The sequence below is a fragment of the Callorhinus ursinus genome, unplaced genomic scaffold (assembly GCF_003265705.2).
Source record: "Callorhinus ursinus isolate GAN/ISIS: 27379988/994484 unplaced genomic scaffold, GSC_fseal_2.0 scaffold10, whole genome shotgun sequence".
Lineage (NCBI taxonomy): Eukaryota > Metazoa > Chordata > Mammalia > Carnivora > Otariidae > Callorhinus > Callorhinus ursinus.
The window spans coordinates 79,712,279-79,727,707 of NW_027397072.1; the positions used below are offsets into that span (position 1 = coordinate 79,712,279).

General features: G+C 42.4%; 1 protein-coding gene across 3 annotated transcripts in view; it reads right to left on the reverse strand.

Annotated features, from left to right (window-relative positions):
• Positions 1 to 15,429, reverse strand: part of AFF3 (ALF transcription elongation factor 3) — a 568,701-nt gene that overhangs the window by 432,030 nt on the left and 121,242 nt on the right. For 2 of the 3 annotated variants that reach the window (XM_025869010.1, XM_073897854.1), the window contains exons 3-4: positions 2,536 to 2,656; positions 646 to 1,500 (exon numbers count right to left, since the gene is read on the reverse strand). In XM_025869010.1, coding sequence (XP_025724795.1) covers positions 646 to 1,500; positions 2,536 to 2,656 — 976 coding nt within the window. Of the gene's footprint in view, positions 1 to 645; positions 1,501 to 2,535; positions 2,657 to 4,918; positions 4,994 to 15,429 lie in introns of all 3 variants that reach the window. The other variant, XM_073897853.1, reaches the window with a different exon arrangement.

Genomic DNA, 15,429 nt, shown 5'->3' on the forward strand with positions numbered 1-15,429 from the left:
AAGATGCAAACCAGAAGAATCTGAACTAAAAGATTTCACTCTCTTCATAACCTTAAGATCATTTTCACAGGACAAGGAGAGTCCTTACTTGATTAACATCAATTAACCTGGATTTTAAGTATTATAATATGGATGGGACATCTGATACATTTGAATATTCACCATATTCAATATTCAGTCATTTAATAATTACTTTAAAAATCATTATAAAATTTCCTTTATGTTTTGGAACATTTCAAAACTGGCAAAAATGTTGAACTTCTGAACTCTTTTACATAAAAATTAACCTCTTTATATATGGCCCTTACAATGCTTTTATTTCTAATATATACTATCCATGTCGACACTGACTCATTCATAAAAAAAATCCCTTGAACTATATTGAAGGAAACATTCCTTCCCGAATGAACATAGACACATAACTGCATATGTTGGAACTTAAAAAAAAAATGATGATAATCAATTTGAGATTTTAAGAAATTATTATTTACGTGTATATCCTCCTTTAGCGACTGCTACAAATCCTACCACACAAAGTTGTTCACACACTGAAAATAAAGAAACATGGGCATTGAATTTATTAACTGTCAAGTCATCACTGAGATCAACTCAGATGTATGTAGGTGGCATTGAGAAAGGACTCACCTCTCCTTGTTTGGGGATGCTGAACTTGGAAAGCTTGGCCTTGGCTCTGGCGGACTCTGGCTTGGTGGTCGGGACTCCCCTGTATGATGTGCAGTGCACACTGGTTTCTGTGGACGACTTAAGCTTTGGAGACTCATCAGGAGCCTGATCTTGGCCGTCCATCGGCCGCACGTATGCAGTTGGTTTCTGCTGGACCAGGCTGGGTTTTGAAGCCAGGGATGGAGGAAAGTTCTGAACACAGTGTCCGCCGCCGCTGTGCTTGGCTGCCATAGCAGGTGGCCTTTCCTGGGTCTGAAGACCCACCTCTACATTGCACACTTGTTTGGCTCGTGGCTGCTGTCTGCCAACACCATCTCCAAGCAAGGTCCTGAGAGAGCCTTGTTGTGCTGAGTTGGAAGAAGAAGAAGAAGAAGAAGAAGAAGAAGAGGAAGAAGAAGAGGAAGATGAGGATGAGGGGCTCGACACAGACTGGTTAGGTTTTTTATTATGGTTCTTTGGGTTAGCAGATCTGTTCAAATCAAGCAACCTGTGTCCGTGCTTACTTGCTCTCTGTTGGCCATCCGATGGCGGGTGCCCAGGCTTCTGCCAGCCCATGGTGCCCCTCTTACTCTGCTGTGCGGGGACGGTGGCTGGTGTGGAAGAAGCAGTGCTACAGACAGACGAGGGCTGGGTCTGGGCTCTTGAATCTGCAACAAAATGTTCATCGATCTTGTTCACAGGAGCCTGAGGAACCCCAGGTTTGGGAACGCCAACGAGATGACTCTGATTAGACCTATCAGTTAAAAAGTCTTTCATTTCATCGTAATTGCCTAAAGTATTCTGGATCCGGTTGGAGAGCTCATCCCCTTTGTTCGTCTGGAGAAAGAAAAACACAACAAGCACCCTGTCATTAGAGAGAAGAGAAACACAGGAGACAATGGAGAGGTGCCTTGCTGGCTCACAGAGTCAGGGTTGTCACATTCAGAATGAGAGCTGGGAGATGAAATCAGAATTGTCATCTCTGAAGTCCATCCACACTGCATCGCACCAGGACCAGGAAGCCGTTAAGAGCCTCAGACTACATCAAAAGGGAATCTATCCTCGGTGGGGTGATGCAGCTATGGAAATCAGAAAATATACCACCGTAGCTTCACAAAACCATCGGGATTGAGGATTTCCAGGATTAGGGTTTCTTCTCCTTTTTATAGTCCCTCTGGAAGCTTTTCTTAAAAATTCAAATTTGGCTCAAATTGTTCTGCTGCCAGTTTCTAAATATATAGTGATTCTTGTCAGAAACCCAGAGTGACAGGCAGAAGAAGTCAGCATACAGCTTAAAATGAACACGGGGCTCAATGTGCAAGGAGACACCAGCCTAAACTACCCATGGTTCCGTGCAGGCCTTAGACATTAGTGAAATCTCAGAAGGTCTTTCATTTTGGAAGACAGCTTATATCTCTGGCCTTTGGTGTAAATGAGAAACAATCCAGCAGTTTTTTTCTCATTACCCTATCAGGTAGCCTGACCACAGTATGACCCATGTGTGGCAAATAGGTTACCCAACCTCTTTTTATTTCCGAATAGCTTAGGGAAAAAAAAAAACACATTACAAGTGGCATTGACTTTGAAAATCAATGCAGAAATGAAGTCTATACTATGAATAAAAATCACAGCAAGCAGCTCTCATTATTAAGCAAAAGTTACATTTTACTGAGGGAACAGGCAGTTGAGTCGTGTGAACTGGACACCAATATTTGTGGGAGAAGACCTCATTCTGAATGGCTGAGCTGTCTTCCTGGGCTGAAGAGGCAGAAAAGCAGCTGAAGTTTGGTTGGTTAACTCTTCCAGGAGAGACTGTCATCACGGGGGAGAGGTACAAGTGAGGGAGAAGATGAACAACTGAAAACCATCTACCTTGTAGGGTTCACTGAAGAGGGAGTAACTCGAATTAAATGTGCCATCATCCTGCTGAGTTTCCTGATTTCTTCTTTCTCGCTCTTTCCTCCGTAGCACATTTCTATCTGGTTCATAGACACTGCATGAGGAGAAAGAAAAGAAAAACCACATAGGAAAAAGTTAAAGGCTAAAGCCCAGTGGAACATTCACCTGAGTGCAGAAGTCTGGTTCATGGACGAATGGCCGTGATAAGGAGAACAAGGATCAGATTAGAGCCAGTCTAATCAAGCAGTAGGAGCTTGGGTGTCTGATAATTACATTCTTCAGGAGGAAAAAAAAATCCTTAGGGCAAGTTCCAACCAGTACTAGACCTCTCTGCCTGATATGTAAGACAGGAAATATCTAAGCAACTTTGACAGAAGACTGAAAGTAATCTTAAGGCAGACGGTAATTACAGCGATGTGTAAATAGAAATTATGAGCCTATTTCCCCTTATGACATAGCCTCTGAGTGTTATATGGGAATGCTCCTGTTCTTGTCTTTCTTTTTTTTTTTTTCTTTTGCATGGCTGTTTCTGTACTGATTCTTTCATTAACTAGCTCCCTAAAGAGCTGTTAAAACTCCATGCTGCAGTGGTTTTCACAGTTATGAGCCTTCTTCTGATCTCTGTTAATCAGTCAAGTCGTCAAACTACTACTGAATCAATTCTTCCTTCTGATATATTTGACGCTATCACTCCTCCTAACTATGAAAAATGTGCCAGGAGGAAGGGGTGCAGGAAACACGGAGAGAGTGGAAATTGAATTATGGTGTGTCATCAAGGATCTCAGCCTTTTTGTTAAAGAAAATTAATATCTATTCTCCCAAAATACAATTATGAAGTGACCAGACGCCAGATAACTGGGAGGACTAAGGGAGAAATAGTGCTCCTTCCCCCTCATAAGGAGAAAATAAAGGGGCTAATTCAACTACTAATAAGGAAGTGACCCATTAACTGAAGGAAGGAAATACACTTGTTTTTTCAGCTCAGTATATAAAGAAATCCTGACTCGGTGGAGAACTGGCAGGTCCCTCAGAATGAGCATTGTCTTCATTTCCTAGCAGAAGCATTTGGTTTAAGTGACCTTGTTTTGCTTCGAGCTCCCACCGAGGCTAATGCACAGGTGCCTGAGCTGGGAGCCAGGACAGCTGCCTACTGACTCTGGTTCTCCTGTAACCAGCGACATGATGACGGAGAAGCCACACAATCTCTCTACACCCCAGTGTCTTCATTATAAAACAGGGATGTTTCATGGCATTGTAAGGTTTAAACGTGAAGGTAATCTACAAAATGGCTTTGGAATAGCTTTAGGTGCCCAAACTCCAATGTACCACTTTTAAATAATAATGAAAGGAGCTGTGGGTTTACAGAAACATATGAAAAGAGCGAGATTCTGTTTTGTCCCGTTTTGTTTTAGCTAAACTGCTATCCTGAGTATAAGAGAGAACAGCGTGTCATGTAGCTGTAGAGGACACAAATAAAATGATCATAAAATAAATACTGCTTATCCTTCTAGCTCTGCCCAGGTGGACAGAATATACTTTAAATTCACTAAGGGGCAATGCTAAATACGCTTCCAGCAAGGCTGTGAGAACACCTAAGGCTTTTCATTTACATTTAAGATTAGGGAATGTTAAAATACCCAGAACATGTCACCAATTAGCATTTTAATTCATCTTTAGTACGTTACCCAAAGTTATTAGATTGGGGAATCCAACCAGTGACCTTCACATAAACGGAGGCTACAGCCACCGCCTTACCAGCTGAGAGGCTCACAGCTCCAACATTGCCATCACTAAGAACTCTTTGGGCGCTACGGTGATAGTGACTGGCAGAAGGGAGGCATAAGATGAAAAAGACACTCTTATTCACAGAACCAGGCTTCCAGTTCAAAGAAGAGGCTATGATTGTCCTGCCCTGCTTGTGGACATTTGCAATATGAAATCCCAGCTTTCATGAACATTCCATGGATTTCAAATGGGGACTGCTCTGACAATACATGACTCATGCTGTGGATGGGCATGAAGTGAGCTTTAACAAAGAAGTAAATTGGAGTTTTACTATGAACCTGCTCACTTTGGGACCAATACCAGCATCCGCAGTAAGAAAAATAAGCTTGCATTGCATGCACTGCACTTCTTCCCCTCTCCGGCACGTACGGACATCTGGGAAGCACCTACTGTGCAGAACTCCATGCACAGAGACTTCCACAAACATGCTCGCTGACCTCAGGCAGATCAAACCAACACACACACAAGACAGGTGTGATGCATGAAGTGGCCTTATGTGACATGGAGCAGGCAGGTGGTCATTTAGGATGATTTCAGGGCTTCTGAGAGGCCCCCATGCCCAAAATAATACCTCCTGCATCGGCTGGCTGATGATTGAAATTCCACAACTAGAGAGTCATTCCTCTGGTTTAAGATGTCTTCACCCCTGTAAGAAATGTAGACACCACAAGAAGGGGAAACACTTTAACCTGACCAGCCCTTGGTATCTGAACGTGCATGAGCTTGTCAGCATTTCTGCCAAAGGCCAAGGGGAAAGGGCACAGGACATCAGGGTCCAAACAGGAAGTGTAACACAAAAGGGAGGGACGATATAGAGTATAGCAATGAAAACAAATTTATAAACTCTACCTACTTTGCCCCATGGGTTTAGCATTAGGCTAAAAGCCATAATCAATTAGGCAGCTATCAGACTTACTACATTTTCAGGGTCAGAGAGTAAGAATCACTTCAAAATATGGGGAAGCTGGAGGGGAGAGGCAAGCTGCTCCTCTTTAACTAAAGCTGCCTCATTCCCCAATCCATTTAAAGATAACCAAAAGCATTCCAAGACACACTACTACTGAATCAATTCTTCCTTCTGATATATTTGACGCTATCACTCCTCCTAACTATGAAAAATGTGCCAGGAGGAAGGGGTGCAGGAAACACGGAGAGAGTGGAAATTGAATTTCCTGCTGCTAAAGTTCTCTAACGAGGCTGCTAAAGTTCTCTAAACTTGCTGCTGCTAAAGTTCTCTAACGAGGCTCTGCCTGCACACCCAGCTTATGCCTTCTCATACTAAGAAGGACTGAATACCCTCAGGACCACCCACACATAGCCTGCTAATAGAAATGCACTGACCATCTTTTATGGGACTGCCATGATGCTTGTGCCTGCAATACCCTCCATGCCACCAGATGAAACCAGAAAGACCAAAAATGACAATCATCCCCACCTTCTCCAGAAGAGAGCAAAGGAAACCCAAAGAGAGAGCCAATACTTCTTCAATGCCTTCCCTTTGGTTTCTCTTCTCCTTCCTTGGAAGGCAGCTCTGTTGCCTTCACTGAGCATTCAACTCTTCCTAATGGTGACCCACCTGACTCCTTCTCCTTCACTAGAACCACAACCCCCACCAGTCATGTCAGGCCTTGGAAAATAAAATGTTATCTGCTTAAAGCAAATGTCACTGTAGAGAGAGTCTGGACCTGCCACCCGCCATCTTTCTCTAAGTGTCTGAACTCTTATCTTTTCTACCAACACTAAATGTTTTAACTCATAGACAGTATCTTCCCAACAGTGAGTCCACCATTCCACTAATTACCAGTGAAATCTGTGCAGGTACTTACAATTCCAGAGAGTGCCTTTCTCTTGATCTCTCACCATTAAAACTCAGTCCTCTTCCCTCCTTTGCCATTCAAGCAATGTAAAGACCATGCCATTTGCTTTAGAAGCAAAGGAACCTTTCCCCCGACATGCTGGAAGTCATGTCAGCTTCCCTGGGGATGGCTGACTAAAGTTGTAGAGAATTCTGATTCCTGGCATGCCAATATATACGTTAAGACTCAGTAAGAGCCTCGTGTTATGAGTTGTGTTATTTTGTTGTTGTTGTTGTTACTAGCAGATGGTAAAATCTCTATCATCTGTAAAGTTATTCCTTATTTCCATGAAAATTATAAGAATCACACTCCTCAAATGTATGTCACCAAATGTATTTATTTATTTTGTATGAAAGTGGAGGCAGCCAACTGCTACAATATTATTTATTATTTATTGCAGATGCATAACATTCCCAGGAAATGAACCTTTTTAATCAGCTCCCTTTAAAAGACTTATTTATTTTTAGAATTAAAAAAACAGCCAATGAAAAATGTAGTAAAAACATTTCTGATCATTTCCCTTTATTTGTTTTTAATCTATAAAATGAGGTAAGTGTAGGGTTTAGGCCAAAGCCAATTATGCTGATTAGGTAGAATAGAATTCCAAACATGAAATTATCACCATTTCCAAAATTAATGTATTCTTGATCATATGGTAATAGTATGAAACCAAATAACAGTAATACCTTTGAGTCTGATGGATTCTCCCTTCTACTGAGCTCAAAATACTTCACACATAGGTCCCTAAATTATCCTTACAATGTCCCTTGGAGAAAGACAAGGATGGTGGATATCACTACGGGGCTAACTTTTTTAAAGATCAAGGAACTTAGGATAAGAGTTCAATCATCAAAACAATGTCATAAAGAAGCCATCATATAGAAGGGACAGCAATGTCAATCCATGGAAGAGGAGCACCCAGGAGCGAAAGGTGGGCACACTTCCTAAACCCTGATGTCTACAAACCCGCACTACCAATAAACAGTGAATGTGAGCCTCACAAAAGCAAAATAGGACAAATGAGACATAGGGAAGCTACTCTGCATTCAGAGAGAACTAAAAGGAAAATTCTGGAATAAAGGCTGGGTTGTCAAAATTGTTTGTAAAAGTCCCCCAAAAAAACAAAAGACAAAAATCAATTTCTTTCCACAGTCCACAAGATAAAAGGATATACTTGTAATACAAAAGAGTGGCCTAGAGCATAGATGAGTGAATTTAAAAATTACAGACTCTGAAGTATAATAAGCCAGCCTGCGCTGCTGGTATCACCATTTTCATCAAATCCTACCCATCCCTCAGCCTGCTCTCTTTTCTGCCCACGCAGCCCTACTGGGGGGACAGGTGCTGGAGCTGGTGGGGCCGCCCACTCAGCGGAGCCTGGGTTGGACCCGGAAGGCCCGGCTGGCCAGGAGGAGCTGCTTTCTGCCCTCCAGCAGCCATCCACATGCAGCCTGTTTACATCTGAACATTCGCCGAAAACAAACCGCATTTCCCATGGAGGAGGCTTTCAGCCAAAGGTATATATAGCTAATTGCACCCCTTGACTAGAATCGCCAGTGTTTTCGTCTTTAAAACACACACACACACACACACACACACACACACACACACACACATTGTGTGTCCTACCTACGGGCATGTCTCCAGAGTTGAGTTCTGAAAAACAAGTAAATTCAAGGAGAAGAGAGAGAACCACCTCTCACCAATCTTTTGAAGACAGTTACCATGTTCTTCATGGTTAAAAACTACTCTCCTCTTCATATAGCAGAAATACAATTCACTTCCGTGCAAAAGCATTTCCTGAAAGCCATGGTGTTAGATACAGGGGAGACAATGAGGGCTGAGACTGGCCTTTCCTGCTGCTGAGAAGCTATGGTTCAGGAGACAGGAGAAGGGGGAAGGGGCCCATTCTAAAAGAGCATGTTGACAGCATGTGGTTGGGGCATTGCAGAAGGGAGTGCAGGGAATCTGGAGCGCTTCCTGCAGAAGACTGCCTTTGAGCTGGGTCTTGAGGAAAGGGCAGGTGGAAGACAGTGAAGGGAAGAAGAGCTTAAAAGTCCAAGATACACAAATTACTATTAAGTGGCCTTTGACAGTATTTGGAGGAGGTGACCTTTGCCCTCCCCACACCATCCCAGTTCTTTAACCAGCTGGAATTCCACATTTCAAGTTTCATTTGCTTGGTTTGCTCCACCGCTACCCTGTCATCTTACCCTAAATAAGGTTATCTGACCCCTTCCTGGAGCAGGTTGGATTTGGAGTAAATAAATGAAGGGTGGACGCAGGGAAGAATAAAAGACACCCTGTCCCTTCCTTTACAGTTTGCATCAGGACGGGCCTTGAACACCTCGACCACAGAGAAGACAATCTTTTCAGACACTCACGAGTCCTTGGACAAAATGCTAACCTGCCCCTGGAGCGTGCACTGGCAGCCACAGGGGCAAACAGGAAGGAGAAAAAGCACTAAGTAGAGAGAATAATGTTTCGCAAAAACTCTCCTGTTCTTTGGAGCAGAAACATCAACAACTGTATATAATTAAAGAAACTTAATCAAACACTGCAAAATTATAACAATTGCTTTAAACTTAATGAGTCAAACTAATTATCATCTCTTGCTATTTATAAAGCAAATGATAAAAGATCAGTAATCCCTTCTTCAGTCAGAGAAAAGCAAGACTGTTGAAGTATACTTGCGAATTCCTTTCTTAATCTCCAGACAGAGCTGGGAGACTGAAAGACAGGAAGGTGGTCAGAGTGAGCAGGTGAGAGAAGCAAGTCAGACAGAGACAAGGTGGGTTGGTAAAGAGGCAAGGATCCCCCAACTGGAGTCCTTCAAGGCCCTGAACGCTTGTAGCCATGGTGCTGGTGCTGGTGCTGGGGGTGAGAGGTGAAGGGTAGGAAGGATGACGTTGGTAGGGGTGGTGAAGAGGAAGGAGGTATGGGGTGGGGGGTGATGGAGGTAATGGTGGTGATGATGGGGGCGGGGGTGGGGATGAAGGGGGTGGTGGGGGTGGCGGCAGTAAGAGGGGTTGGCGGAAGTGGGAGGGGATGGGATGTTGGGGGGTTGATAATGATGGTCATGGGGGTGGTAGTCATGGGAGCGATGGTAGTGGGAAGAGTTGTAGCGGTGGGGTGGTGGGAAGGGGTGGGGTGGTAATGGTGAGAACAATGGTGAGGTTGGTAGTTAAAGGTCTGCTGAGGAGTGAGGACTGGTCAAAATGGTGCATATAACAAACCCTTAAATCCTGAAGAACATCACTCTGCCCTGCTCACTTATACTAGACATTCCCATACCTCTTTACTCCATTTTCCCCCAGCAGCATCATACCACTGGCTTTGCCAACAGCTTTGTAAGTATGACCCCCAATATTATTTCTACCATAGGTACCTTGGAAAGGTCAGTCCCATCTTACTTGTTTGTCTCTGATCACAAAGGTGATGTCAATCTTAATGCAGGCTTAAAAACTCTCTTTGAGGGCATTTACAGATCTCTGCCTCAGGTCTGCCAATCTGTTCTACAAGAATGGGAAAAGAATTGAGGGTGGTTCGTGCCAGAATCACTTGTCCTGTACCACAGCTTTGGTGAAACTAGGAAACAGGAGTCACAAAATAATGAACCCCCACAGACAAATTTAGCCCACAAATATTCCACAGAAAAACAGGCTTTGGGGATCATCTATAACATCTTCCCGAACCCATCAGGCCCATATTAAATTTTGCTAATAACAACAATACTTTACTACTACATGCAGCCACTGCATGAAGCACTTTACATGCATTATTTCACTGAGTAGTTTTCAAAACCCCAAGAGACATTATCCCCATCTACCAGTGAAGAAACGGGAGGCTCTGAGGTTAACTAACTTGTACAAGTCTCATAGCCAGTGAGCAACAATGCTGGGGTCTGAAGCCAGGCAGTCTGGCACCAGAAACTGAATTCTTAGACTCTGCTCCGCTGGCTCCCTGAGGAACCTGCTCACTGACAGGCTTTGACAAATGGTATCCCCATCTTTTGCTAGTAAATGCCAGGCAGAAGGGTGTTAATTTTCAGATCATGACCATTTCAGTTCATTCTTCTAAGATTGGCTAACTCTCCTTGGTTGATAAGTGTTAACTCTAAGAATTCCTATAAAACTTATAAAATGTAACAGGGATAAGCAATTCAAATGAGTTAGCACTAGCAATTAACTAATACTGCAGTCCCAGAATTCTGTATGGTGAAGTTCTTAAAAATTAGGGAATACCATAATTACACTAATAAAGACACGATGCTTCTGCAATATGGTGCTGGGCATTCATCAGTTCTTTACTGATCATTTAGTGAGTCCTAACTCCATTTCTAACTCAGTGGAAATGATGACTGCTCCAACTCTCTCTTATAAATACCCTCCAGTGAGTTTTTAGAGAGATGACAGATAAATGACAGCTTTGCATTTCCAAGGGTTAAATGCTTTTCCTGAGGGATCTTAAGTCTTGATGCCATGAGAACAAGTGTCAGGTTCTAATGGAATTGTTCCATTATAAATAAACCACCAGGTTGTATGACAAGCAGCTTTCAAAGAGTCTTTCCACATAGTATAAACAGAGAAGTTAATTTGAGTTTCTTAACAGGACCTTTTTCCTTTAAAATACAAAAGTGCCTTGGGATGAAGCAATTACTCTGATTTACCATCTTCTCCTTGTTAGAATATAAAGATGCAGCAGAGCTTCACAAAAGCAGTAGTAACCTAACCAAACGAGACCCACCTGTAAAGTCCCTACTACGCTATTTCAAAGAGCTCACGTCCAGCCAGCAGCCGCTCTCTGGTGTCAATCACAGCATACACTATTAGAAGGACGCTTACTCCCAGGACTTCTCATGTTAGAGCCAATAAAGTACTTTTCCTCCACCAAATGCTCAGTTAAATTTCATTTTTACTTTACAGCATCAGTTTCTAAGCTTCCACTCCTAGGAATTTTACAGCCGTAGACAAGGAGGAGTCATATTTAATAGCATGCTTATGTTTTAACCATGACGCCCTTCCCTACAATCCCTGTGTAGCCACTCAGGGTCGTGCATGTGATGCCTTATACCAGAGGGCAGAAGGGTGGCTGAGTCCTCTCATATAACTCCCTGATATCAGTTGGGTCAGGCTTCTGGACACAAAGCCCTAAGACCCTGAACATTAGCCATTAAAGAAGGACTCCTGTTCTCCCTGAATCCAACTGTTCAACTTCTTTTCCTCCCAGAACCACTAATGACATGCACTATCTGGTTGAAATGGGATTTCTGGAAAGGAGTTAAGAGTTAACTTGAGCCACTTCCATCTGTTGAACTGAATTAATTTACCTGTGAGGTACAGAACTGGCCCCGGGCTAGAATGAAAGCAAATAGAGCTAACTTTAAGGAAAGAGAGAATTAAAGGAATATGCGTGTCCTCAAATACCTTCTGATGTCAAAGGAATCTGACAGACCAACCATTAGGGTCTACCATGTAGGAAACATAAATGGCAACTACTATAGTAGACCTATTAATTTAATTTTTTTATTCTTTTTTTTATTAACATATAATGTATTATTTGTTTCAGGGGTACATAGACCTATTAATTCATCTGAGAGGGAAAGAGATCCTGTTTTGAAGATGAGAATGACCTATTTTACTACAGAGCAGTTTATTGGCTTAGCTAGAAGTCTTGGTGGGTAAAGGGAGGAGGGAAGAGGAAAATTAAATCCTCAGTGTCTGCATGAGAACACAAAACCACTGAGAGGATGGAGCCTCTATGTCGCCAGGAATGCAGGTCTGGGGTATGAGACCTGGGCTCAGTTCCTCAGTCACAGGGAAACAGAAGCCAATGGGCAGATGCTCCCTCAACCTAACAACTTTTCTCACCTCACCTGCCACCTCAGGCCTTACATCCTCCTCCCCCCACTTCCTCTTTTCTCCTCCTCAGGCTAACTCTCCCACTTGGACTCTGAAGCCTATTGCCCCCAACCCCGCCTTCCCACAGATGCCACTTTCTCCTAATTAGTCGCCATCTTGGTCTCCACTGGGTTTTCTTCATCAATTAATAAACCCATTCAAGGCCCTCCTATCTTCTAAAAAAAAAAATGGCAAGTCCTCCCTGAGCCGCTGTCCCCTTCTGGCTGCTGCTCTCCACCGGCCACTGTTTTCCGCAGAGCTATCCACATTTGCTGTCTCTCTCTAATTCCTGGTTTTCCTAAACCCATGTGATCTGGCTCTGCTCTTCACAGCAAGGTCACAACTTCCCCACTAGGCATTCAATGGATACTTTTCACTCCCCAACCTCCTGCACAGCTACCATTGCCTTTTGAGAAGCTTTCTTCCCTAGGCTCTATGGAAATCTATACTCATGTTTCACCTCCTGCCTTTTGGGCTACTCCTGAGTGTGCTATCCATGTCTCTACTCTTATGCCATTCCTTTAGAGTTCATTGCCACCCAGGGTTTGGGGCAAGACCTTGTGTCTAGGCCGGGTCTCTTCTCATGTGACAGTCTTCCTGGTGATGTCATTCATTCTTTGCCTTCAGGTGCCATCTTTATATTAGTGATGTGCAAGCCTCCAAGACCAAATCTCTCTTCTAGGCTCCAGACCCAATTATGCAACTATCCACCTGATCTTCTCAAGTCGTATTTCCCACAGTTACACAGAGCCCAGCAAGTCTACACATAGCTTATTCACCACTCCCTGACCCCAGCCTCTGCCTCCACTCTGTTGCCTATGTTGGTGGATGGCACCACTACCCATATAGTTGCTTGGGTCAGAAACAAGGGCATCCAGTCAATCCCTCAGTCCTGTCAATATCACTCAAATTTGTCCAACTGTCTTCTTCCTTCTCCACCGCCGCCACCTCAGTCTGCACCACCAGTGGCTCTCTCCTAATTCTTCACAGTGCCTCCTACAGGGCCTCTAAGTTGTTCTTCCCGTCATTTGCCCTTCCACAGTGAAGTGGTGTTTCCTAAAATAGCAGTTTGATCATGTCACTGTATGCTCCACCCTCCCTTGGACAGAATCCAAATCTGGCAACCATGACCCTGCAGGGCCTGGTCCCTGCTTATCTCTCCAATGTCAGCTCAGAACTCCCCCAATCTCTACACTATGGCCTCTCTTAGAGCCCAGGGGTATGCTCTACATAGAACCCTATACTCTCCCTCTAATCACATTTCTTACATGAATTATCTGAATCCTCCATTAAATGTTCAGCTCCACGGAAGAGGACCTGTGTCGACTTTCTGTAAATACCTTCTGTATTCCCAGCACCTAGAACACTGCCTGGCATGGAGGAGGCACTGAAAATAATACTCCAAGTACTTTAAAAATACATGGTAAATAATTTTTAAAATTTTTTCTCATTCCTTTTCAAAATTTAGTGTATATACATATATATACCACAATTTGAACAAACAGGATAAAAATCCATTCAAAGCCTGGGTCTTAAAATGTTCTTTGTGGTTGTAGAGTATAACAATGGGAATCATATTAATAGTAATACTGAGCAACTGTTTGGTGCTGGGAAGTATGTAAAGAAAGTTTTGTTATTTTATTATCCCTCTCGACAAACTGTTATGTAGCCCTTATTTATGAAAAACACAGAATTTTAATAAATGAACATGCAAATATAAAAATGAAACAGAATCTGTGTGCCATAAACATTCTTCTGTTCATTTTACAGATAAATGCCTGTCTTCAATGGAGAAATGAGGCTTAGAAAATTTAAATTAGTTGCTAAGCAGTAACCTTGTTAGAATTAAAATTCTAAGTTCCACAGAAGTTCTGGATATTAAAAATAACTGAAGTGTTTACAAATATATTTTTATTCAAAAAAAATTAATTAGCACTTACTATATACAAAATGCCTGCTAGACATGAAAAAATACCCATTCTTGAGGACATTTCTCTAACTTACCATGGTGAAAGCTCTATAGTCGATTAAGCTTGACTTAGAGGAAGATGTTAAAAATTATGAATTATTTGAACTCTATAGTTCTATAATTTATTAGGTGCTAGTGACAGTAAAGATGATTAATTCTAAATATCCATATAACAGAGTGTCAGAAAACCAAGGGGTCTTCCTAAGGCTGATGTATCATTCACTAGTTCCCAATTTTAATTAGACATGTAATCTATCATAAAAAAATTTTATTAGATCCCTAGAACATTAGGAATATTATATATTATGGGGCTGCCTGCACATGATGATAATTATCACAGTTCTTTAAGAAATGTTATAAAGAGGACACTCATACATATTCTGCCAACATATTTGCTTCATGCTATCTTAAAATACCCTCCTCCCCTTCTCCTTTCCTCTATTCCCTCACTCCTTACTCTTTCTGTCTTTTTTAATGTGTCTAATATACAACCACACACAAGAGAGTAAATCCAACGTCAGAGGCAATACAGGTGGCGGCTCTGTGCCATTAAGATAAATTTATTGTGAAGAATGTCTACAAGAATGTTCTTCTTTCTCAAAATGCTGTGCCCAGAACCAGGTTGGGAAGTTAGGGGCACATACTAGAGGGAGAGACAGGAGAAGAAACATTTGACTTCTCTCTTCATCTTTGATCTCTGGCAATTCAAAATCAATTAGCCTTCTGCTGAGTTAGCAGGACGATTTCATTCTGTGGGCTTCCATCTTGATTGCCCAGCTTTCAGAGTGCCTAAGGGTCTCCTTCCACTAGACTGCAGTGTCCTCACCTCTCAGAATTAGCTGAGGACAATCCCTGGCTTACATTAGGCATTCAGTTACCATTTGTTGAATGAATGGACGGATGGCTGAATTGCCAACATTCATCTGCACTCAACCTCTCCTTTCACTGAATAACCAGAAAGGATAGGCACTACTGTAAGTAGATTTATCTGGTCTTCTCAGAACAGGAAAGCATATGCTATGACACATAAAGGCCTTTCAGATACATTCTGAAAGCAGCAGCCTCAAGGAGTTGATAAAGCTATGTTTTACCAAATAATTCTTTAAATGACTGGCATAAAGAGACACGGAAATGTCATATTGTCCCTTCGGAATTAAAAGTCTACATGCATTAATAGAAGATACTGTAATATCTCAATGGGAAACCTACCTGAAAATCACTGACCTTAAAGCTTTCTTGAATAAAAAGAAAGGAGAAGGGGAGGAGGGTATTTTAAGATAGTATGAAGCAAATACTTGGAATGATATAAAAGGGAAGACCTAGCAAAGCATCCATTGAACAAGAACATTTCCTACCA